The 24,979-nt window shown below is 39.0% G+C and overlaps 1 protein-coding gene across 4 annotated transcripts in view; it reads right to left on the bottom strand.

Annotated features, from left to right (window-relative positions):
- Positions 1 to 24,979, bottom strand: part of LOC105384842 — a 94,421-nt gene that overhangs the window by 52,908 nt on the left and 16,534 nt on the right. For 3 of the 4 annotated variants that reach the window (XM_048630114.1, XM_048630112.1, XM_048630111.1), the window contains exons 2-6: positions 18,404 to 18,591; positions 12,921 to 13,126; positions 5,145 to 5,312; positions 3,795 to 3,958; positions 1,372 to 1,478 (exon numbers count right to left, since the gene is read on the bottom strand). In XM_048630114.1, coding sequence (XP_048486071.1) covers positions 1,372 to 1,478; positions 3,795 to 3,958; positions 5,145 to 5,312; positions 12,921 to 13,126; positions 18,404 to 18,591 — 833 coding nt within the window. Of the gene's footprint in view, positions 1 to 1,371; positions 1,479 to 3,794; positions 3,959 to 5,144; positions 5,313 to 12,920; positions 13,127 to 18,403; positions 18,592 to 19,713; positions 20,083 to 24,979 lie in introns of those variants that run through there. The other variant, XM_048630113.1, reaches the window with a different exon arrangement.

The following is a 24,979-nucleotide window of genomic DNA, read 5'->3' as shown; positions in this document are numbered from 1 at the left end:
GTCAATAGTAGGGAAGTATATCCTCCCTATTCTTAGGCCGCATACGATCTTACTAAGATTAGCTATACCTACTCAAACCAGCAGCTTTTAATTTCCTCTACTAACACTACCGTTAGTTGTTCAGGGAAAAAGCTTTCAAAATTTCACGGAAATGCAAACAGGATAAAATAATGGAAACAGGTTGTAATATTACATAAATCATTATTGTTAATGACGCGAGATATTCGTTCGAGGATGCGTTGCAGTGGAAATCATGGCGAATGGCCAAACGGGCTAAGTTAAGATACAATATGCTTTCAGCACTTTAATTGGAAAGTGGATAATATTACACAAAAAATAGTTTGTAATTAACAGTCAATGATTGTAAAAGATAATAATAAGAGTGAGTCTTTACGCAATAAACTTTTCGTTAGAAACGTTCAGTAAGATTGAGTTGGATGTTTTTGGAACCTGTGCTGCCATCTATACGAAAAGTATTCAACCAGATTTGAAATGCAAGAAGCTTATCATAGTGTCTAAAACGACTGATAGATGGCGCTGTAACGTAAAAAACAAGAGATAAACATTTCTCAGTTATCTTTATAGGTAGGTTTGGATTTGGATGCATCCATATGCTATGCTATCGTGCTATGTATGTCCTGGCAAATAAGCATCTTAACCAACCAGCTTACTCACTATTAATAGCGAATAAAAGTACGTAATCTGCTAAATTATTACGAGTGAAACCAGAATGTCAGTTTTCCACAATTTGATCCGTAAGAATACGAATTTTTGTTTGTTAGTAATATTATCCTAATTCAAATCACTGAAACAGATAATAAGTTCTGCTAAATGGGCGATTTATATAACTCCAAAATCATGCTTTTTCAGGTTTAACCCTACATCACCTAAAAACCAAGAAGCACAGCTAGTCACATGCTTTGAACTGCTGCGCGAGCGCGGCGCTGTCGCCGGCGTGGTGGTACTCGTACAGCGAGCGCCCCACCAGCTCCTATATCGCTAATTATATGGATTTTGTGTTCGTAATATACCTAACCCTAATCCGAATAATTAAAACACATAACACAGGTAAGTACCATTCCAAAATCATAATTTTTACGCATCGAACCAGTTTTAACCCTACATCATCTAAAGTCCGTTTTTTATTCTCAGATACTAATTTGACAGATTCTGAAAATTTCATCAACCGTCGATTGTGCCGCGACGTATCGTTCTATTGGCGGGAAAACCGACTGTTGATGAACCGTTCAGAATCTGTCAATTTAGTATCTGAGATAAAAACAGAGTTAAAAACCAATAAGTACAGTCTGACCAACACTCCACATTTGACCTCATCTTCCCTAATCAAAGCTACTACAGTCTGTAACTCACGTGCTTTGAACTGCTGCGCGAGCGCGGCGCTGTCGCCGGCGTGGTGGTACTCGTACAGCGAGCGCCCCACCAGCTCCTCCGGGGAGTAGCCCAGAGCCGAGCAGAGCCTGCGGAGAGAAGGTGGTTAGAGAGAGATGGCTTGATCAGAAGCACTAGCACGGGGCGTAATTAAGACGTGACAAAAGTCTTGCATGGCGCCCTTACATCGCGCAGCCTCAAGAGCGAGCGCGACGGAGAGCTTTTGTCACGTCTTAAATGCGCCATGTACTAGCCCTTAAGGTGTGGAGTGTGTGGGAGGGAGAGGATGTGGATTGTTTGAGGTTCAAGACATCCTGTGGGGGTATACGGGGTAGACATCAAATCGAGAGGGATAAGGGGATACCATAGCCATAATCGTAATCATTTATTGCATGTATGTGAGTTTTACATGGTGTGTCATGTCCTAGTGTGGCCAGTATCCTTTTTAAGGTCTGTCAAACTGGGTTTTTTAACCTTAAATTATTTAAGTATAGCTAGGAATTGATTACTAACTAAATCATATATTATGACCTCTACGAGAAAGTTTCAATGACATAAATTTGGTCTTATTTACGCAATTTAACAATGGTGCTTACAAAATATTTAGTAAAGTACCTATACAAGTATAGTAAAGTATAAGAAAGTGAGACATTTAACCAACTTTCCAAAACTTTATTTTTAGCGGTACCAACAACTTGTTTCCACTTCTAATCTATCCATTGTAAATCCTCAATAAATTTCTACTTTCAGTATTAACATGGATGATGAAGTAGGCCCAAAAACCTGGATTTCTAGAAGAACTTGCCTAATTTAGATAATATTTATCTAAAAGTTTAGATTTCGAAATTGTCCAAGCTTAGTAAAATGGAGATCTGGAAACAGTTTCCTTGATTCCAAAGGTCACCGAAGGTTTAGGTTATGTTTACCGGCAGTTAACCTTGAATGACCTATGCCTATAACGCCGGCTCTTATCTATGAAAGTACCAATTAATGTAAATGTTTCATTAATATTACAAACGATACAGTATACAATCATTAAATGAATTTGCAATGTTTTTTAAATAAGTTCAAAAACTTACAAATACTTTCAAAACACCCGCGGTTTTTCGGTCATCCAAAAGTGAACTAAACTCAGAAACTTTTGCGAACTTATAATACACTTTAAAACGCACAGAATCACACATAACACTGCAACTTCTCATAGACAAAACACTGCACATTTTCATAAACATTACTAGACAACTACGGTGGAATCTGCGGAAACCATATTTAACCTACAAACTGAGTTTGAAGGTGATATTTTTGTTGATATAACCCGGCCAGATAGAGTAGGTGAACGAAAGCAGCCGGTAATACTAAGCAATAAGACAACAATACTTGGCCAGGTGATGCTCTGCTAAACTACTTGCAACGCCATCTATGAAATGAGGCGAGAATTAAATAATAATGGACTGATAACAGTGTTATGATGGCGTTTTTATAAAGCAACAGGTGGAGTTATTTCGACGATAATTATTATCTAGGTCAGGGATAGCGTGAGTTTAAAACCATTAGACGCTTATGTAAATTACATAACATGGCTTGTATATTTGTCTCGCCAAAAGCTCCATTCATAAGTGGTTACTAGTTGAAAGCCAAAATAAAGAATCAAGGCCACTTATACTACGTTGTTTTAATCGACCAGCCCAGCCAAGGTAATAGGAATAATAATAGTGAATAAATTAATTATTAGTCAATAGCTATTTAACTATTTATAGAACGTATTAAATTGGTAGCGCGCCGCTCTAGCCAAATGTACAGTTGGGTTATTATTTGATTTCACTTTCATTACATTGAGATGTAGTCGTAGACGATAACTATACAAAACCCATGCTAGTACACATAACTTTTTTAAAATGTCACATACGTTCATTTAGGGCCACTTGCACGAAAATATCAAATCTAGGTTTAGTGTTAAATCTCGATTTATGCCACAAATTTATACTTATGGACTGACGTTTCTTGCATGTGCATGTATCGTACGTATCGGATCAAACGGATGGTCCTAAATGTATGTAGAAAATGCCGATGAAGTGGACGCGCTTGTGTGAATTTCTATACAAAGAATACTGAATGCGATGCGTGCGTTGAGTACGATGCCGAAAGCTGGACGCTTACCTCAAAATCAACAGCATCCATCCAGTCATCATGAGTTCAACTCACCCATCATCATCACTAGTGACATATCTTATAGATCATATACGTTTTTTTGCCTACAGCGTCAGCCACAGTTTGTGGAATCGGATCCTACTCTATCGGAGCATACTCTAACTAATGGATCATTAATGGTGCCTTAGGCAGCGCTATGATGATTAGAGTTCACGCACCTAGTACGCTAAATCAACAGCATCCATTCTCAAACTCACCCATCATCAGCACTAGTGAAGGTCATATCAGTATTATGTTTGCTGACCGCCCCCGCGCCCCCCGCGCCCCCCGCACCCTGCGGTATGGGGCAGCCGGCGGCCACGAGAGCGCCGCCCGATGTGTCGTTGGTAGGGACCAGGAGGTGACCGGAGAGTTTGATCACCTGGAAACAAGGAGGGAAAAAATAAAATATATTAGTCAGTCATTAACATTCAAGATAGTTGTAGTTGTGGACTAGAAAGGATTGCCAGAGTAATTAGAAAAGAGTTTCAATTTACAGATTTAAGGGGGATTTTTTTTCAGTGAACTTCCAAAGTTTTTCCAAGTTAGATCATGTTGGTACCGATAGATTAGAACTTGTACATTGATATCACATTAAAATTAATGTAGGATAAGAATTTATGCATTTCTACAGTCACTTCTTACTAGTTCTTACAGTTCTTCTTCTTCATGCATTGCTATCTTTGTAAGAATGTAAGTCCCAATGAGGCAGGTCTAAAACCACCTGTATCTATCTAAATAATAATAAGGATACCTAAGTATGTATAACAAAGGTATATTAGCTATACATACTATATTAAGAAGGACGTAAGCACTTGGTAATTTAATGAGATCTGTGTGTGTTCTAAATAAATGTTAATATTGCGACCTATAAATTTTCATCACCTCATTTAACCAGAATACTAGATCAAGGATGCGTTACTTTTGTGTGTTTAGTCTAGTTTGTTATTTGCAATGTTTATTGTCTTGGGCTAAATACCTACTGATGGTTAATTATTGAGGACAAAACAAAAAATATTCACACTCTCAGTCCAGAGTAGATAAGTATTGTAGTTTCGTGTAGGTAGTATTCATACCTCCAACCCATTGCAGTGGACCATTCATGTATGTTTTAGTATGAACCTGAAGAGGAACATTTTCTCCGATTTTTATCCATCGCTTCCAACTAATATCTTCTGGCTGGCTTTCTACAATAACAATTTGACTTGAGATACATATTCCGTCCCTTTCCCGTCAGTGTACACTTGAACCGCAGCAGCACCTATCTCTATTCCTTTCTCCCTTCTATCTTCCACACCAACTAACCTTGTAAGAGGCGGACTTGAGATACACATTCCGTCCTTTTACCGTCAGCTTACGTTTGAACCGAAGCATCTGCTATCTCCATCCCTTTCACACTACCCTTATATCATCTTCACCAACTAACCTTGTAAGAGGCGGACTTGAGTTGAGATACACGTTCCGTCCCTTTCCCGTCAGCGTACATTAGAACCGCAAAGTCATCTAAATCTCTTTTCCTTTTACAAACAATCCAGATACAGAAGCAACCATATCTCACAGCAACTAACCTTGTAAGAGGCGGACTTGAGATACACATTCCGTCCCTTTCCCGTCAATGTACATTTGAACCGCAGCAGCAGCTGTCGCCGTCCCGCTCCCCCGCGCAGAGCGTCGCGTATCTCGTCGTGCTCGCACGGGTGACTGAACTCGAACACGCTTTGGCCCATGATTTCCATCTGGAAAGAGAGATGGGGGGTGTTAGAAGGGATGTTTAGTATTGTGGATGAGGATTAAGTGGAATGTTAGGAGGAGTCTACTCTATTATGTTATCTGTAAGGGTGTATAGTATACTGTATACTGCACATGGCTGTCTCGAATGGAACCTTTGTAACTACATATCTCCAAGGTTTAAACTCCCTTCCCAAGCATTACGACCACGCTGGTCCACTGCGGGTTGGTGGGTTCACTCTTAGGTACTTTAGTGTTACATGAAATAATTTTATGAAAAAATGACAAATGAGATAAAATTACAATGTAATCTTAGATTAACGATATTGGAACACATAACGGTAGAGTCCACGGTTGTTGGACCAAAAGTAATCTCTGGGTGTAAAGCTTGTGTAGCAAGTAGAGGGTTACAAAGTAAATCAATATTGCTTGCAAATCTTTCGTTATCTTTGAGTACTAATATACTATCTCGTATCGAAGGTCGGTAATCATTTGCTTTACTTCTCCCCTCGAGACTGCAAATCTCAAAATCAAAGTGGTATAATAATAGCTTTAGGATATAAGTAGATACGTCACCAAGCAGTCGAATGCATCAATCAGTGTTCAGAACAGAAGATTACACAATTACAGCTAAACCACAACTGTAGTGCATGCTTAGCGATAAGATTATACAAATCCGGAGACAGATTATCTTTTTGCTTTAAAATACGTAGGTACATATGTACCTATTTTCCACAACACTACTTCTTTTAGTTTGTGTGGTACACGAGATCTTGAGGGCCCGCTGGACCGACGAGCTTAGACAGGTAGGCGGTAGTGGCTGGATGAGGAAGGCAGAGGACAGAGTGTTGTGGCGCTGTTTGGGAGGGGCTTATGTCCAGCAGTGGACGGTTACGGGATGATGGTGATAATACTACTTCTCCCATCTCTTACCTTCGTATCCACTCTTCCGAATAATTAAAGTGAAGCTGCGAACCTCAAATTTCATCATTCATTTCTATGTTGGTTTGACTTAGGTAAATAATGTGATGCAGGGCCTGCTTATTTAAATTAGATAACAGAGTTGCATATTTACGTAATAAAATTCTGAGTTAGTAATTCGTTGAGATTGAGATTTTGTTGAGCATTCGATTTTACCTCTTAAAACGGTGATAAAATGATGCCCAGATCTAGTGTCTGTCGGTATTCCGTACAGGTAAATGTTAAGTATTTATGAATAACGAAATACTCTTTTAAATAACGTATACAACATTCGTGTGTTTGACGTCATTGGACACATGACTAATTATTATGATTTACGAATCAATTAAACATCCATAAAAAGTGTTCCTCGAATAAGTTTACACCTAAATATAAATACTTTAACTCATATTTTATTGATGTACCGATGTTATGTTTCTCAATCAATCAATCAATCATTTATTCAATTCACAATAATAAATTGTATCTGAATGTCACTTAAAAATACTTACAACTAAAAACTAAATCAAGAAAAATTAAAATATAAATTGTTGCATGCAGTACATATTTACACTTAATAGTATTGAATAAATAAATTGTAGTTATAAATTAGAGTAAATTAATAATAAATAAAAAAATAATAATAATAATTATGAAGTTAATACAATTAAAATGTCAAAATCAATCATGCATATTGATATATTCATCTAATGTGTAGAAGCACTTTTCCAACAAGAAGGCACGCAAACCGTTTTCAAACCTTGTGACATTGTCAATTTGTTTTAAGTCGATTGGAAGCTTGTTATATAGGAAAACTGCCTGGTATCGCGCACAGTGTTTCGCAATTTTCAGTCTAGCCGTCAACATTTCAATACGAATTTCTTTCCGTCTCGACTTGTTTCTTGTCGTTCTCTCGTCAGCTGACTCATACCTAGGCAAGTTTTTAGCGAGGTAAGTTAAAAGTACTAAAATGTATAAGGAAGGGACGGTTAAGATGCCCAACCTAACAAAAAATTCTCTACAGGAGACCCAGGGTGCAATTCGTACCATTGTTCGTATGGCCCGTTTTTGACTTACGAACGCTTTCCTCATATTGTAGTAATGACTTTGACCCCAGAACATTATGCTGTATCTTAACCTCGACTCCACTAATGCAAAGTATACCATTTTGAGACGTTCGAGGCTAAGCTCATCTCTTAAGCTTCTGATAGCAAAGCATGCTGAACTAATTGTACTACTACTATCTTGCCAGAGAATTTGCGAAAGAACATAAATATACCTACTGCTGGACGTCTCGAGGACAAATTTACGTTCGCAAAACTGAAAACAAGCCTTGCACCCGCATTTCAAGTGAAGCTGATCTGGATAAGATGAAGAATGCTGCATGACTGCCTGTCCCAAAAAAATTGCATGTTAGTTTAATAATAGTTAATTGTATTATTTCTTTATGTTTGCTCTTAGTTTTACTTGTTACACCTAACCAACAGAAAAACAGACATACCTTATTAAAAAAATTCTCATCAAATCCTTTCACCTCCTACAGGAAAAATAGATTAGCCAATATGTTTTGTAGAATGAGTTCTCATAAAAAAATGTATATAATAATATGGACCTTTACAATGCATGATAATCTCAAACTTAAAATTCGATAATACACTTAATATTTCAAATGATCTAGATAAAGATTTCATATATGAATCTTGTAAGGCTGCTACGCAACTTTGCCACAAGCTTATAAGCCCATCTAAACAAAGCCTCAAAGTACTAACGCAAAATATTCGGAGCATAGGGCGCAATATAGAAAATTTCTTTGTATTTATGCAAGATCTAAAAGTCGATTGTGATGTCATAATACTCACGGAATGTTGGCTTTCAGTAAACAAAATAATACCTTTAATAAATGGTTATAACCACAGCTATAGTAAAACCTTGTATAATCAAAACGATGGATTAGTAATATATACAAGAGATGATCTTAATTTTAAATTTGAGGAACCGCCTTTTAAGGGTGGAAATTGTCTGCTACTTACTCTTGGTAAAGAAACTGCTATAATTGCTGTTTATAGATCACCATGTTTTAAAAAAATTGACACTTTTTTGGCCTCGCTTGAAAAATGTATTCATGAATTATCCTCTTACAAAAATATTATTGTAGCAGGCGATATAAACATCGACATAAACACAGAAAAGCAGTTATCACATGATGCTGAACGTTATCTGGAATTAACTGCTTATCTTGGGCTACAACCTGGACACAACTATGTTACGAGAGATAAAAGCGAAGCATGCCTGGATCATTTTCTTATGAAAACAAGAAAACAATGCCTAACAATAGTAATACAATCGACTATAACCGATCATAAAGCAGTCCTTCTATGTTTGTACTCTGATTGTGACACTAAAAATAAGATGTTAAAAACCCAAACAAAGATCAATTATGAAAAAATTACAAATGATTTAAATAGCCTTACTTTCAATGACATATACACAGAATCAGATCCAAATATTGCCATCAATAATTTTATAAACACAGTACAAAATACCATAAAAAATAATACATCGATCTATAAAATACCAAGTCGTAAAAATATTATTAAACCGTGGGTTACTCCGGGTTTACTAAGATGCTTAAGAAACAGAGATAACCTTCATCGTAAAGCAAAACAAGATTCTACAAATGAGACTTTAAAAATTACATATATAAGATATCGAAATTATATCAGTAAATTACTTAAAAAAATTAGAAGAGATTATGAGAAAAAACAACTTAATGAAGCCAAAAACAATAATAAAAAAACTTGGGAAATTATAAAAGAAATAACATCAACAAAAAAATCTAAAAATAAAAATGAAGAACTACTATTCATCGAGAAAACTGTACAAAAATCAATTGAAAATGTAAATAATCACTTTTCAAATATTGGTAAAAAGCTGGCAGATCAAATTATTAACACCGAACGTCACAAAAATAAAAACACTGCTCAAGCTGGTGAACAACAATTAAATTCTTTTGTCTTGTTAAACACCGATCCGTTGGAAATAGAGAAGATTATAATAAGTCTAAAGAATGAATGCACCATGGGCTGGGATTGTATTCCAAACAAAATTTTAAAGCAAAACAAGTGCATAATCATTCCTCCGCTTACATATATTTTCAACCAATGCCTAGATGTCGCCATTTTCCCAGATGCGCTTAAACTATCAGTGGTTCATCCTATACATAAGGGAGGAGACGGAAACCGTGTTGATAATTACAGACCCATCTCTATCCTCCCGGCTTTATCAAAGATTCTTGAGAAACTGTTAAAAATGCGACTTGTGGATTTTCTTGACAAAAATAAAATAATATCTGAAAACCAATATGGTTTCCGTACAGGAAAATCTACTTCTGACGCAGTACAAGATCTTACAAACTATATTGCCGGGGGATTAGATAGTGGTGAAAAATGCATAGGAATTTTCCTTGACTTAGCCAAAGCATTTGACACGGTTTCTGTCAAACTCCTGCTGGATAAACTTGAAAGAATTGGTTTAAGAGATAAATCACTTGAAATTTTTAAAAGTTATCTTGAGGGTAGGAGGCAGTGTGTCAAAATAGGTAACTACACGAGTAAAATTGCATATATTGATTATGGGGTGCCTCAAGGCAGCATTCTTGGTCCTATACTTTTTATAATATATATGAATGATTTGTGCGGCCTCAAATTACCCCAAGCCAAAATCTTTGCTTACGCCGATGACACTGCTCTTATTTTCAAGAGTAGGGATTGGGATAGAGTGTATGCACTGGCGCAGTCTGGTTTCGATCTGGTAAATGAGTGGCTAACAGACAATATCCTAACTCTAAACTCGGCAAAAACGAAGTATATCACTTTTGCAATACGTAATTCTTCTTTACCCCATGATAATAATAATAAATTAATTTACCATGAATGTCCAAATACAACACCGACTAAATGTACTTGTACACCTTTAGAAAATGTAACTGAAATTAAATATCTAGGTGTTATCCTTGACATGAACCTCAATTTTCACAAACACATACAAAACTTAAGCTGTAAAGTACGGAGGTTAATTTTTGTTTTCAAAATTTTAAGACACGTTGCTGATTCAACCCTTTTAAAACAAATTTATCTAGCTCTTTGTGAATCTCTGCTTAGGTATTGTATTTCTAGTTGGGGAGGTGCAAACAAAACGGCATTTTTAACCTTAGAACGAGCACAAAGGGCCGTATTAAAAGTATGCACTTTTAAACCATTTTATTATCCTACGTCAAAATTATATAATTATTGCGAGGTGTTAACAGTCAGACAAATATTCGTTCTTACCGTAATTCTGTCACAGCATAAAACACTATTTTATAATAAAGATTTTATTGAAAATAAACGAAGAAATGACAAAGTATGCACGACCGTTTTAACCCGCACTAAATTTATGCAAAACTTTTTTATCTTTTTAGGACCTTATCTATACAATAAATCAAATAAAATTTTAGGAATTTACTCAAAAACTCATCTTGATTGTAAAAAACTATTGAGAAATTGGCTACTGTCGCTAAATTATGAGGAGACTGAAACCCTCTTAACTATTGTTAAATGAGAATTTTGATTGTTTTGATTTTAATTTTTTTATTATATCACAGGTATTATTTTTAAAATTTATAAAAATAACCTTAACTTCTTATAGTTTTAAATTCTAAAATTGCTTTATATATACTTATACTTAGTATTCTTACAGAAACAATGTTATATAATAATGTACATAATTATAAGCGTATTTATAATCGTACAATTTTCTAGGGAAGAGCATCTACTCATCCTAAGCTACAGGTTTTCCACCTATTTAGGGAGTAGAGACTTGACCCTTGTTCTACTATATAATATATATGTATAACAAGTTTGTAAGAATTTTTTGGAATAAAGATTATGATTATATTATTATGATTATATAATTGAACCCTCTATATACCCTCTATATGATATAAGCTCCTGCTTCCAGTTCAGGAATGTGTCAATGGTAACACCTAAGAACTTGACTTCTTCAACCAAACCGATCTTATCTCCATTGAACTCAATATCCAGCGTATCATGATTTCTGGCTGTGTTTCTGAAGATAATAGCACTAGTTTTATTTGGGTTCAAGTGGAGATTGTTGCTACTGAACCATGTATCGAAAGCTGTGAGAGCTGCTCTAACGTTTTGATTCAGTGTGTTAAGGTCGTCAGCATACAGTACCGCATTTGTATCATCTGCGTATAAAACTAATTCAATATTTGGGATATTTCGGTACATATAGCTGATGAGATCATTTGTGAAGGTGATGAAGAAGATTGGGCCCAGAATTGATCCCTGAGGAACACCTCTCGTCACCTTAACCATTTTAGATTGTTTGTACGGCCAGTTACCAAATCTAGTATTTCTATAACTTTCTTAGGTTATTTTTTATCAAGGAAGCAATAAAGTAGATTTCTTGTCTACTTTATTCAAAAGTCCCTTTAAGACATACCTACATAATCATACCAACTATATTTTTATGGCACATTAAAAGCACGCTACTTGACATGAACTAAATACCCAAGTAGGCGAAAGCAGTAAACTCACGCGCCGCATAATAAATACAAATAAACCAAACTATCAAATGACAACTATGCACACAGTGGCTCAACGATATTTTAATACAAACTAGACAGAGTGTCAGTGTTAAAACGTCTAGACTAATTAATAACACCCCACTTCTACCACTGAGCTCTTATATTGAATTAGTTCACTTGAAAGATTTGTGACTTTATTCATATTCATGTGGTACAATGGTTGTCATTAGGTTGAACTAAACGGTATGACAGTAAACAAAGGGGGGCAGTTTTTATTTGTTTTTTTTTAATGTGATACACCATCTACTTTGTATATTGTTAATCTAACAGTGACAACTATGCACACAGTGCCATGTCTATTCTGATTGGCGGATGACGACCGCGTGTTTATAAAAATATTCCATAAAGCGGCGCACGCGCCTATGAATGACGTCGGTTGCGCAATGGAAGTCGATCGTTTACCTAATTCTATTGTTGTTTTAATTATGTATTATGGTTCTTTTGAGTTTAACGTGTTGTTTTTAATGAGATACGAAATTGGCTCGCCCGTGTTTTGATAGAGACATACCTACATGTCTAGCAATGCAGCTTACAAGCTAAAGATGTTACTTATGATGTTAACGAATGTATTTAATAATTGTTTTAATTTACTTAAAGTTTTATGAGTAAATATAAAGTTGCAGGAAATACTAATTACTAATGTATTGATTTCCTCAAATACGCATAAAAACTGGAAATATGATTCAAATGGAAAACCCGAAATGGAAAGAACCGACTTCTAATATAATGTCAAGAGACGGCTGCTACTAGGCTACTACAGCTTGAAGGTTTCATTTAAGTATTTACTGATAAACATGATTAGATGCTTATACTTTGTAAGAATATAGCATGAACCCTATGACGTTTGATTCACATATATCTTTATGGCAGGTAAACAAAGTAGTTTTTCCTTTAAAATAACAAATTAAACTTATGATTATTATGGAAATGGATTATATGCTGTCAAGCTGTCATAGGGCTCACGCTATATCTTACAAGGTACAGTAACGGATGGCAAAGTCCTCACCTGAGACACACCGAGATGCTCCGCTATATTCTCGCTGCAGTAGACCACGTCGCCCTGGCGAGACAGCACGATGCCGAAGCCGTCCAGCGCGCGAAGGTGCGACAGAGACGAGCATACTTCCTCCAGGGACTGCTGCGATAGAGTTGAGCATACTTCGTCCAGGGATGGAGGCTGGGGCTCGGCGGTCTTGGCGGTGGATTCTGGAACTGGATAGTTGGGGGTTGATTAGTTTTTGATGAGTTGTGGTGGGCTGATGAGTGGTTTAGAATTAAAACATAATCGAACTAACGCAAAATAAGCGAGGGACCTTCAGCCCGTAGGACCAACGACCTTAAACGGTACTGGTTTTATTCTTAACGTTTCAGCGAAAACCACTAGAGTCGGACTAGGGTTTATCACAGAGGTGAAATGTTAAGGCAGTCCAATTAGCATCACGCACTGACTGTCCAGGTTGGTCCTTTTAGTTTATTTATTTCTATGGTTGCAACGTTGCAACAGGGGTCGTAGGCATTAGTTATATCACTCGGAGAGGCTCATTTTGGCAGTGGTCAGATAAAAGGGTGGCCGATATATCAATATTTTCATAGCATCTCCCATTCATCACTTTACGACTCTTCCCACAATGAAATACGCGATCTGCATAAAATAGCTTTGCGGTTTGACAGCGTCCGGACCGTCAGCAAAATGCGTCAGTGTATCACTGGACTTCAGTATTAACATTCACCTGACCTACTACATCTACTTAAGGAGTCTTATCACCTTTCCGTAATAAGACATGCAGAGAACACTGATGACCTGTAATCCCTTATGGAACGATAAAGGCATCGCTGCATCAAGTCTCTCAAAATCTGAATATGATAATACTGTTACTACTTAGAATAATTTTACATAACATTTATGTAAACTGATAAGTATATCTATGATTTGAGAAAGCCCACTCCAAATCAAGTCATCTCTCTCTCAGCCTTCCGTAGTCCACTGTTGGACATAGGCCTCTCCTAACGATCGCCACCCCAAACGGTCACCCGCCATCTGCATCCAGCGGCTTCCCGCTACCTTCCGCAGATCATCAGACCAACGGGTTGGGGGGCGACCGACACGCCGTTTGCCGACACGGGGTCTCCACTCCAGAACCTTTCTACTCCAGCGGTCGTCGGCTCTGCGGGCTACGTGGCCAGCCCATTGCCACTTCAGCGTGCTAATCCTTTTGGCTATGTCGGTAACTTTAGTTCTCCTGCGGATTTCTTCATTACGAATCCTATCTCGCAGGGACACGCCTAACATAGCCCTTTCCATAGCACGCTGAGCAACTCTGAGCTTGTGGATAAGCCCTTTGGTGAAGCACCACGTCTCGGCTCCGTAAGTCATCACTGGCAACACGCACTGATTGAAAACTTTTGTTTTCAGACACTGAGGTATGTTTTCAGTAAAGATGTGTCGTAATTTCCCGAACGCTGCCCATCCGAGTTGGATTCTACGAGCTACCTCTTTATCGAAGTTGGATTTTCCTAATCGGATCACTTGTCCTAGGTAGGGATACTGATCAACAACTTCGATGGTGACACCTCCTACAGTTACGGGCGATGATGAAACATGTTCGTTCGACATGACCTTTGTCTTGTCCATGTTCATTTTCAGCCCAACTTGTTTAGAGGCATCATTGAGGTCTGTGAGCATTTCGCCTAACTCCTCCAGCGTTTCCGCCATAATAACTATGTCATCAGCAAATCGTAGATGAGAGATATATTCGCCATTGACGTTAATGCCCAGTCTTTTCCACTCTACAAGCTTAAAAACATCTTCCAGTGCACAGGTGAACAGTTTCGGAGAAATAACATCTCCCTGTCTCACGCCCCTTTGCAACTGGATCGGTTTTGTGCTATGTTCGTGTAATCGAACTGACATTGTGGCAGCATTGTACATACATCTCAACACCTCGATATAGCGATAGTCTATATGGCACCGCTGAAGGGATTGAAGCATCGCCCAGAGCTCAATAGAATCAAAGGCTTTCTCATAGTCCACAAACGCTAGACATAAAGGTAGATTATACTCCTCGGTCTTCTGTATAACCTGCCGAAGCGTGTGTATGTGATCTATGGTACTATAGCCTTTCCGGAACCCGGCTTGTTCGGGTGGCTGGAAGTCGTCGAGTCTTTGCTCGAGACGATTCGTAATAACTCTCGAAAACAGCTTGTACACATGGCTCAGAAGTGCAATGGGTCTATAATTCTTCAATAGGGCTTTGTTGCCTTTCTTGAAGAACAAAGTCACTACACTTCTGCTCCATGCCTCCGGGCTTGTGCCTTCGAGTATGACGGAATTAAACAGCCTCCGAAGTGCTATTAAAATCGGTCTACCGCCGGCTTTCAGAAGTTCTGTCGTTATTCCATCATCTCCCGGAGCTTTGTTGTTTTTTAGCTGTTTGAGAGCTATACTAATCTCGTCTAGACTGACGTCCGGAATATCTTCGGTATAGTGTCGGGTGAGTGGCGCTCGGCTGTCGTGAGCACCGCTGGTAATAGGGTTTTGTGTTGTGGTGTATAACTGTCCGTAGAATCTCTCAATTTCTCCCAGAATTTCGGGCACTGATGAAACGGTGTTGCCAGTGTCGGTCTTCAGTTGGGTCAACAGAGTCTGCCGAACAGATCGATCTCTAGCAAAGACTTTGGAGCCCTTGTTTTGCTCTATTGCGTCTTGAATGCGCTTGCAATTGTAGCGTCTCATATCGCAACGTCTTGCTTTGGCGATCTGTCTGTTTAGACGTCTGTATTCGACCATATCAACTGAAGACTGCAACCTCATTTCTCTCCGTTCTCTTATGAGACTCAGAGTCCCATCTGAGAGTTTTTGAGGTCCTCGGTTGGTTCGGGACGAAAAATATTTCGATCCTACCTCTCGGACAGTTTCCACAAACCTATTATTTAAATCGTCAACTGTAACGCAATTCTCTAAACATATCAGGCGGTCGCAAAGCTCAGACTGAAAGCTTTCGGGATCCTGGATTTGAGCAGGAGTAGGACGGAGCGTGGACTTCATTAGACGGGAGCGTTCTATTTTGCAGTTTATATTCAAAGTGCCTCTTACGAGTCGGTGATCGCTGCCGGTCTTAACCCTACTGATCACTGAGACATCATTGAATATGTGCTTCTTATCCGTCAATATGAAGTCGATCTCGTTTTTAGTCTTCCCATCGGGGCTAATCCACGTCCACTTCCTTTGTGGCTTCTTCTTGTAGAAGGAGTTCATCATATAGAGGCCCTCCTTCTCCAAGAAGTCAGCCAGCATTTGCCCACGATGGTTCCTGACTCCAAATCCATGTGACCCCACTTTCGTCTCGCCGCCTTCTTGTTTTCCGAGTTTCGCGTTAAAGTCTCCCATCACCACCGTGAAATGAGTAGTGAACTTACGCAGGGCAGACGATACGTCTTCATACGCAAGTTCGACCTCATCATCGGTGTGCTTAGATGTGGGTGCGTAAACCTGTATGACCTTCATTGAGTATCGTTTAGATATTCTCAGGATGAGGTACGCCACCCGTGTCGACACACTTCCGATTTCAACGATGTTGTTGACGAGGGACTTGTTGACGATGAACCCGACACCCCCTTGGGACAGTTGGTCGCCCTCCCGGTGGTACAGCAAGTTTCCGGACTGGAGAATTTCCGTATCCTCTCCCTCTCGTCGGACTTCGGATAACCCTATAATGTCCCATTTTAACTTGCTGATTTCCTCTTCCAGCTCCTCTATCTTCACGTCTTCCCTCAGTGTCCGTGCGTTATATGTTGCCAGGTGCAAGGGTCGGTTGGGCTGGTAGCCGACTCTCTGCCGGAGATTCTTCGCACCCCCTGCCCCGCCGTTACCGTGACCGCTACCGGAGTCCGGGATAGCGGGGCTGCCGGGGACTGGGGGCCGGGGCTTTGTTTTTTCCATCATTAGGAGGTGTATTTGCCATAATCACCGCGCTTGGCAGGCGTGTTGGTGATTCTCCTTTTTTACGGCGGGAGATCGCCGCCTCTGCTAGGAGAGGAGGTCGGGTCGATTTACCGCCGCCCGACATTCGGCGTTGTCACTCGTTAGCACCACCCAGGGGGCACGTGTAGGGTCATACCAACATCTATTTATGATACGTGATGATGATAAGGCGGATATCAGTGTGAATACTGTGAATACATTGGTCAAGAGTACATTAGTACATGGCGTGAGTCGTTAGAGTCGTAATTTTATGGATGATATTGAAGTAAGCTTCGCATGAAAATCAGCGCGGACGTATCAAGTCACTGCATTATGCTGAGCTGGGAGCAATTTTCAGTACTAACTACTTATTAATTCTAGGTATACAATACATAAGTTTTAAATTAGAAAAAAAACGGATTAGGAAAGCAATATTTCAAAGAAGATGTGATAGTAAAGCCAGGACCTAATAGTAATAAAGGTAAGTACTCGATAATAATTAAGGTCACGGTTATCGATAGCACCTACCTAGCTATCGCATCAATAAATTAGCAAATTATCGGAAACACAACATCGCAGAATTTTAAATTAGTCTTGCCTAGGAAACTTTTGTCATTTTACATTTCTTTCACGGGGTAGGCAGCTGTACCATGGCTAGATTAGATTAGATTAGATTTGTTTATTGATAATTATTCATTACATGTCAATATTAAATAAACAGTAAAAGTGATACATAAGTATACCAAACTTTAAAATTAAATAATTAGATCCAGAAATAGTCACAATGTCAAAATAAAATAGAATATTAATACGAAAATTAATCTAGTTTCAATGTCACAGTCAAAAAACATAAAATAATATATAACATTACATGAAATAACAACAAATTAAAATTATCACATTGATACATTATTACAATAGAAGATGTCAAAGAGACAATACTTAATTATTTCTACCTGTCGATGAATTCTCCTACCGTGTAGAATGCCTGCGTAGCGAGCCATTTTTTGAGTTTATATTTAAATCCTTGTAGTGTCTGCATACTTTTTACATCACTAGGTAGTTTATTGTAGATTCCCGGACCACACACATACACGGACTGCTCGCTCCTCGCGAGCCTGTGCTGCACGGATGGCTGGCTTGGATGGCTAAAGTCTCTTAGAACCATTGGTTGTACAGGGGTCCCTCTATCACGCACGACGCTATCGCGGGCTTCCTGGCGGGCAGGGCCCAACTACGCTAGCTAAGGGCTAACTGACGTCCCTTGTGGAGGTTTTTTTCGTCTCTTATGATGTTACAAAAGCAAAGGCAACTCACGTAAAGCGACGACATCCCGCACTTTCAGGTACGAGATCGCCAGCCTCATGATGGAGGCCTTATCCAGTTGCTCCACATCCTCCTTCCTAGCGGGTAGGGCGGCTGTGAGCTCCGAGAATATCTGCACCTCCTTGTAGCTATAAGGAGCGGCTGATACGACACTCATGGAGCCTGCTTAGCCATAAGATACTATAAAAACAAAAACAACTCACGTAAAGCGACGACATCCCGCACTTTCAGGTACGATATGGCGAGCCTCATGATGGAAGCCTTGTCCAGTTGCTCCACATCCTCCTTCCTAGCGGGTAGGGCTGCTGTGAGCTCCGAGAATATCTGGACTTCTTTGTTGCGGCGACAGCGCGCCGCCACGCGCGACTTCTCCTTGCGCTTGTCATTGTTTCTGGGGACGAAAGAGATGAGGGTTAAAAGGTTGATAGGATAATTGTACCTTATAATACGGAAGGGCTAGCACAGGGCTCAAGACGCGCACATCGAGACGTGACAAAAGTTCTCCGTCGTATATGCATATGCAAAACTTTTGTCACGTCTTGATGTGCGCGCGACTTGGGCTGTCATCGATTGATTACGAATATGACTGGTTAATCTTTTCACCACGGTGACAAACCCTAGTCAAGTTCTATGTTTGTGACCGTCTTATGGGAGGGGGCGGGGGTCTACCCAGGTGTGGCATTGGTCGGTTGGTAGTAGACAAGCAAGAATGTTAACTCTTTATTTGTATGGAGTTTGACCTTTGACGTAGAAGCGTAAATGCCAAAAAAATTGCTTCGTTTTCGCTTTCCTTGGTCTTATACTCATGCTTGGGCAGGCGTACAAAGTCTAGCAATTGATGAATGCTTTCACATGAAGCTTTCCGATAGACCATGACCTACCAAACATTTTTTAAATATTTATTTTCCATGTCAAAATTGCAATTGGGCGTCGTTGTTAGATCATAAAATTAATACTTGATAGCAAGGCGTGAAACTTTCCATCCTTGAACTGGATGTCAATCATCATTAGTGTTCGGTGACGTTCGCACACTAGATTAGAATATTCTAGAACGATACGGTAGCAATATTATTGAATATCAAGGAAAATAAAAATTTAAAATATGTATTTTAGTTAACGTTGAAATTTATTATCACTTTAGAATCTGTCATTTCTTATAAATTATTTTTTTAACGTGCAGGTAAAGTCACATAATGATAATATGAGATTATGATATGTGTATACAATTTTGAAACCTTATAAGCACTTGCAAACGTTATTAAATTTATGAATGGGATGAAGTAGCTACTTAGTACATTCATTAATAAGTACAATGTATCTGTCGAGAATCTATCGACCCAACTGCTTTATTTAAATAGTGGATAATTTTACTATTGGCTAACAAAAACCCTCATTATATTAAGAATAGATAAAAGAAAAAATATACCAAACACTGAACATGAACACCAGTAAACGGTAGCTCTTAACTAACACATTATGTATTTCTTTCTAAATAAATTACACTTTTGTTTACCTTTTGCTAACAGAGACAAGCTTGTCTCTCCCGTGGGATAACTCCGGAACACCAACAACACACATTTTAAAATGGCGACGTCACACACATTCACTAACAACTTTTCTTATCACGGAACAACCACGACACGAGCCACAAGACTTCTCTCCTCAGAAACCGCCCAAGGTATGGCAGCCGGATAATTACTAAAGCTATACCCCATTAATTTATCATTAACCACAAATCGGTGGTAATGTTATCATTTGCTCCAAATACTCAACTTAGTAATGCGTCATTTTGAAATTTTATTGTACCTATGCCGTTTGTCCAGATTTTTTGTCCCGCTTTTTCTGTCGTCACAATGCCCTTGTCGTGTGGTGAAGTTCAAACGGTCGGCCATTCATGACCATTCATGCCCAATTTGGGCTATTGCCTTTGTGTGTTGACAAGGGATACTTTATAGCAAATCTTAAATCACAAGAAACTTTAAGGTTAAAATTGACTTTTACAAGTACTTCTACGTTTCAATATTATTAATCGTAATTAGCTCCCGATAAATTAAATAGACCGGTTATCGGTCGAAACTCAAATATTTAAACTCGATTTGGGGCACATAAACCAGTGTTCAGTTCCGTTTAAGACCCGACCTCATTAGGTTCAATCTAAAACACCCCGTTACACAGTTGAGACAGTGAATAAAATCGCTTGTGCATCGCTGTGGCCCATGCCAACAAGACGACGCGCAGGCGACCCTCAATCACACAATACATTTACGTACGTCCTCTTTGTAACTGATGCGCCGAGTTATCAAGAGATATTGCAGCCAATGCAGCGTCCCCTTTTGGTCAAAAGTATATAGCGGACCTCAAAATAACTAGTTATCGATTTGCTTATCAAGTTACATAGATCCACTGATTATCAGACTTTTCCCATTAAGCTCACATAAAGAAAAACAATGGATGAAATAAAACCAATACTCCATGTCCTAACAATACAAATAAGATACATTGGCGCTAATAATCTCTAGACAATGGAGCTGTAACATGTTCCGACGTACTTGACAACAAGTTTTGACGCACATTCGTCCACGGCCTGCATACTAATCAATTAATAAGTGACCGGCCAATACAGATCGATATCCGATACGATTGTGATGTGGTCACAGCTGTATAAGGTCATACATAACTAAATAATATTGGTAAGGAAGCCAAGAGAATTTGGTACCGGCAAGAAGTATTTTAGTTTACAGGCAAGGTACCGGCAAGAAGAATTACCTAAATTATTATGCGATATTTTAGACAAAGTACGACTAAAATCTTCAAGCTTACGTGCGGGGCTGGTCATGTCTACCGAAGAACCGATCACCGTTTGGGTAGCGTGGACCACGAACAGGAAAGCATAGCCTAGTGAGATCTACTCGCTTGACTGGGATATTTAGATAGGAAGCCGTTATAGGCTGGATGAGGAAGGCGAAAGACAGTGCGCTCTTGGCAGAGGCTTATGCCCAAGAGTAAAATGTTAGGAGTGGCGATGAAGACGTTCCTTTATTTAATTATAATAATATTTGATAAGGCCTTTGTACATTGTATAATCTTATTTGGCTTACTGCGTTGACAAAATCGTTCCAAAACGGTACCTAAGTACAAAGTTTCGTTTTGCTAGTAAGGTTAATATTTTTTTTTTCTGATCTACTTAGACTTCAGTTGATTTAATTAAACAATGACATTACAGCAAAAACGCGCAACAGGAGCCTGATTATTTACACCTGATTTTTAGAAAATTCATTCCAATAGAATTAACGATTCTCCGTTTATTTACAAACCTTTACAACGCAGTAGCTTTGTATGGGTGCCATTAACCTTCCTCATAGCCACGTGATAAATCATTTAAAACATCAGAGTAAATTGAAAAAAAAAATACATAACAAAGTGGCTAATTCGCCGACGATAAAACAAGTTCGGGATGACAAGGACAGCTATACGAACGAACGCAATGCATTGAGGAAAAACTGAGCAGAGTATTGGACTGCGTTCATTATATTACACACTGATAGTTAGCACCTGTTTCTTTCTGTTTAGATCTTAAATTATATTTGGGTTCACCGTCCTAGGTTGAAGGCTAGATTTAAAGTCAAGGAAAGAAGATGCGACTGTTCATAAATTAATCGAAATCATTATTTAACGTCTTGCTTACGACAGTTAACTTTGATAAAATTCTAATCAATTCGTAAATCACATCAGAAATGGCCAAATACGACTGTATAATGATGAATCCCAACGACAGTACAGTAGAACTACAAACATAATCACTAGGGAGGATAAAAACAATAAATCCGTTGATTGAAACTCCGAGTGGGATACTGAACGTGTTTCGGATGATTGACACACGATGGGCCAATTACAGACGCACGATGGAAAATGAGGGTAGCCGCGTGGAACCGGCGCACACGCAGCCCGCGGGGTCACTGCAGACATCGAACGATACAACGGACGAGAGCTGGGGGGTTACTCTAAACTGACGAGAAACGAACGAGAGCTGTCATGCAATTGTGACGTTTAAAACAACGAGATAGAGACGTGGTTCGCGCAGCCAAGCCCCGAAACGAATATTAAAGGAAAGTGGATAGTGGAGACATGCAAGAACATGAAGCTGAAATAAGCGGAAAAATTATATTAAGATTCTGCATTCCAAAATCAGTAGGTATCTAAAAAAATATAGTAAATATTCTTTAGTAAACTCCACCCTATTCGATCATAAATCCATCCCCCCAAAATTTGTACGGAAGAAATACCTTTAACCGACAAGACCGTCATTTGTACATAGTAATATAATGTGTAAGATGTTCTATATTCTCCAATTTGTATACAAAAAAGAACATCTCTATCTAATGGGATTAGAAATTACCAGAAAAAGTGGACTATTTTTGCGATTACACATAAGATAAGATTAGCTTGATAGTTCAATGTCATACGAGTAATATTTTAAAAGCATAACGTTAATAATGTTACAGTGAATAAAATTATCATGATCATTCAACATTGGATTCAATACCTATTGATTAAAATACCACACCAAATGCAAGACTTGATGCATCCTATCAAGGTAAGCGTCCACCTATCGCAGATAGTCATAAATGTATGGAGAAAGGGCGAACGACGGTAATCGGCAATGCCGATGAAGTGGGCGCACTTGTGTGAATTTCTATACAAAGATTACTGAATGCGATGTGTCCCTTCAAGACAGTTGCGTTCGTTGCCTACAGGTGGACGCTTACCTTTATCAGTCTCAAGGTAGATGCAAATGCAAGTATTGATGCATTCCATTATCTGTCTCAACGTAGATACAATCATACCCAAAGATATGAAGTACCCAAAAAATCAAAATTCGCAACATAGTTGTTATCACTTATTGCTTATATCACAACATTTGACAAGTGTAATTTTGTGTTACTTAACTTCGATACACCTCTAGTGGACGAAAAAAAGTTGCGATAGCTTATCTTTCTGGAGACATTTGTAATGTATTATCGATTGACTTTCAAATATAATCTGACAAAAATTTAAAGACGTCATGTCCTACAGTATATCCACTATCCACCATGAAATGTAACTTTAATTTGACACATATGAATATGTTGTTTTATGTAAATGGGCTATTTTATATTTTAAAAACATGTTTTTAAGTAATTTTTGGCTTGTTCGAGTGACTGGAGCGGTGGTAGCTCAGTCGGGTAAGCGCCCGCTTCTCACGCCAGAGATGCGGGTTCGATCCCGGCGCTGACATGTACCAATGAGTTCTTTTAACTTAAGTACAATGTATACCATCGCTCGTACGGTGAAGGAAAACATCGTGAGGAAACCTACATATCTAGATCTAGCAAATCTAGATATGTGAACCCACCAACCCGCAGTGGACCAGCGTGGTGGGAAATGGTCCAAGCTTAGGAAGGCAGTTTAGACCTTGGGGATATGCACAAAGGTTCCAATCGAGAGAGCCAGGTGCAGGTACTTACACCCCCACAGAGAATAGAATAGAATTGTTCGAGTGAGGTGTCCCAGACACCTTATGGGCATCATGGGCACTCATCGACTAAAGGCTTCAGTCTGAAGCTATTGATGCTAGTCTGACTGACCAATCCTTTCATTCCATATTGCCAAACCCTAGTCTAATTGTAGCGTTTGTCACGCTAACAAGAAAATACACTGCCACGAGCAATGAAAAAGTTCCACATACAATATGCGACCAAATAGACTGATTTCTTAGAATCTTACCACAATATTTGCGTTTTTATTAAGCTAGTCTTTTCCGTTTAGGAGTAACTTGGTGCTATTGTCACTGGAACTTCTTCATTGCCCGTGTAATAAACTTTTCGCGTATTCTTTTCATCCGTCAGAGGACTAAGGTTACCGACATAGCTGTCAAAATATGCAAGCTGAAGTGGCAGTGGGCTGGTCATACTGCCGAAGAACCGATAACCGTTGGGGTAGACGAGTTCTCGAGTGGAGACCACGAACAGGCAAACGCAGCGTGGGACGCCCTCCTGCCCGCTGGACTGACGACCTTAGGCGGGTGGCGGGTAGTGGTTGGATGAGGAAGGCCGAGGACCGAGTGTTGTGGCGCTCCTTGGGAGAGGCCTATGTCTAGCAGTGGATGATTATTGGCTGATGATGTATTCTTTTCAACACTACTCTTCCCTACCCCATACTTTTCTAACAAGAACGATGTGCTTGTCACTGCATATAATTACAGTTATAGAACTACATAATAGAGTTGAAATGAAACAAGTATCCAATAACAGCGGATCAATCTCAGTATTTTATTGCCAACAGCTCAGCAATTTAGACCAATTGAGGGGAATAACGACACACTGGAGGCAGCAACATGCCATTTTATAATACTTACACATGTACATCATACAGACACACTTACAGGCCGTAGCATTATACTGTTGAAGGGCGGTTGAAAATCGCAAGCTAAAATAAACGTACATAAGGGCTTCAATAGGCAGATAAAATTATCTGAGGAATAATTAAAATAAAAAGGAATAAAAACTGAATCTTTGAATCCGCATTGAAAAGAAAAATCTAAATCTCAATGAAAAAGTTCCAGTGACAATAGCATCAAATTACTCCGGAAAAGGCTAACTTAGGCCGGGGTCTCCTATTTACTCCGTAGGTCGCGTCAAATGTCACCGCCGTAGGCCGCGTCACGATTCTCACTACATCTACGCGCCAACGTCGCCGTGTGAGGGAGACCGCATCAGTACATTTCTATAGTGAGCATCGTG

Source organism: Plutella xylostella, chromosome 25, assembly GCF_932276165.1.
Source record: "Plutella xylostella chromosome 25, ilPluXylo3.1, whole genome shotgun sequence".
In the NCBI taxonomy this organism is placed as follows: Eukaryota; Metazoa; Arthropoda; class Insecta; order Lepidoptera; family Plutellidae; genus Plutella; species Plutella xylostella.
The sequence above is the reverse complement of the archived record's forward strand: the minus strand, read 5'-3'. Positions and strand labels throughout refer to the sequence as shown.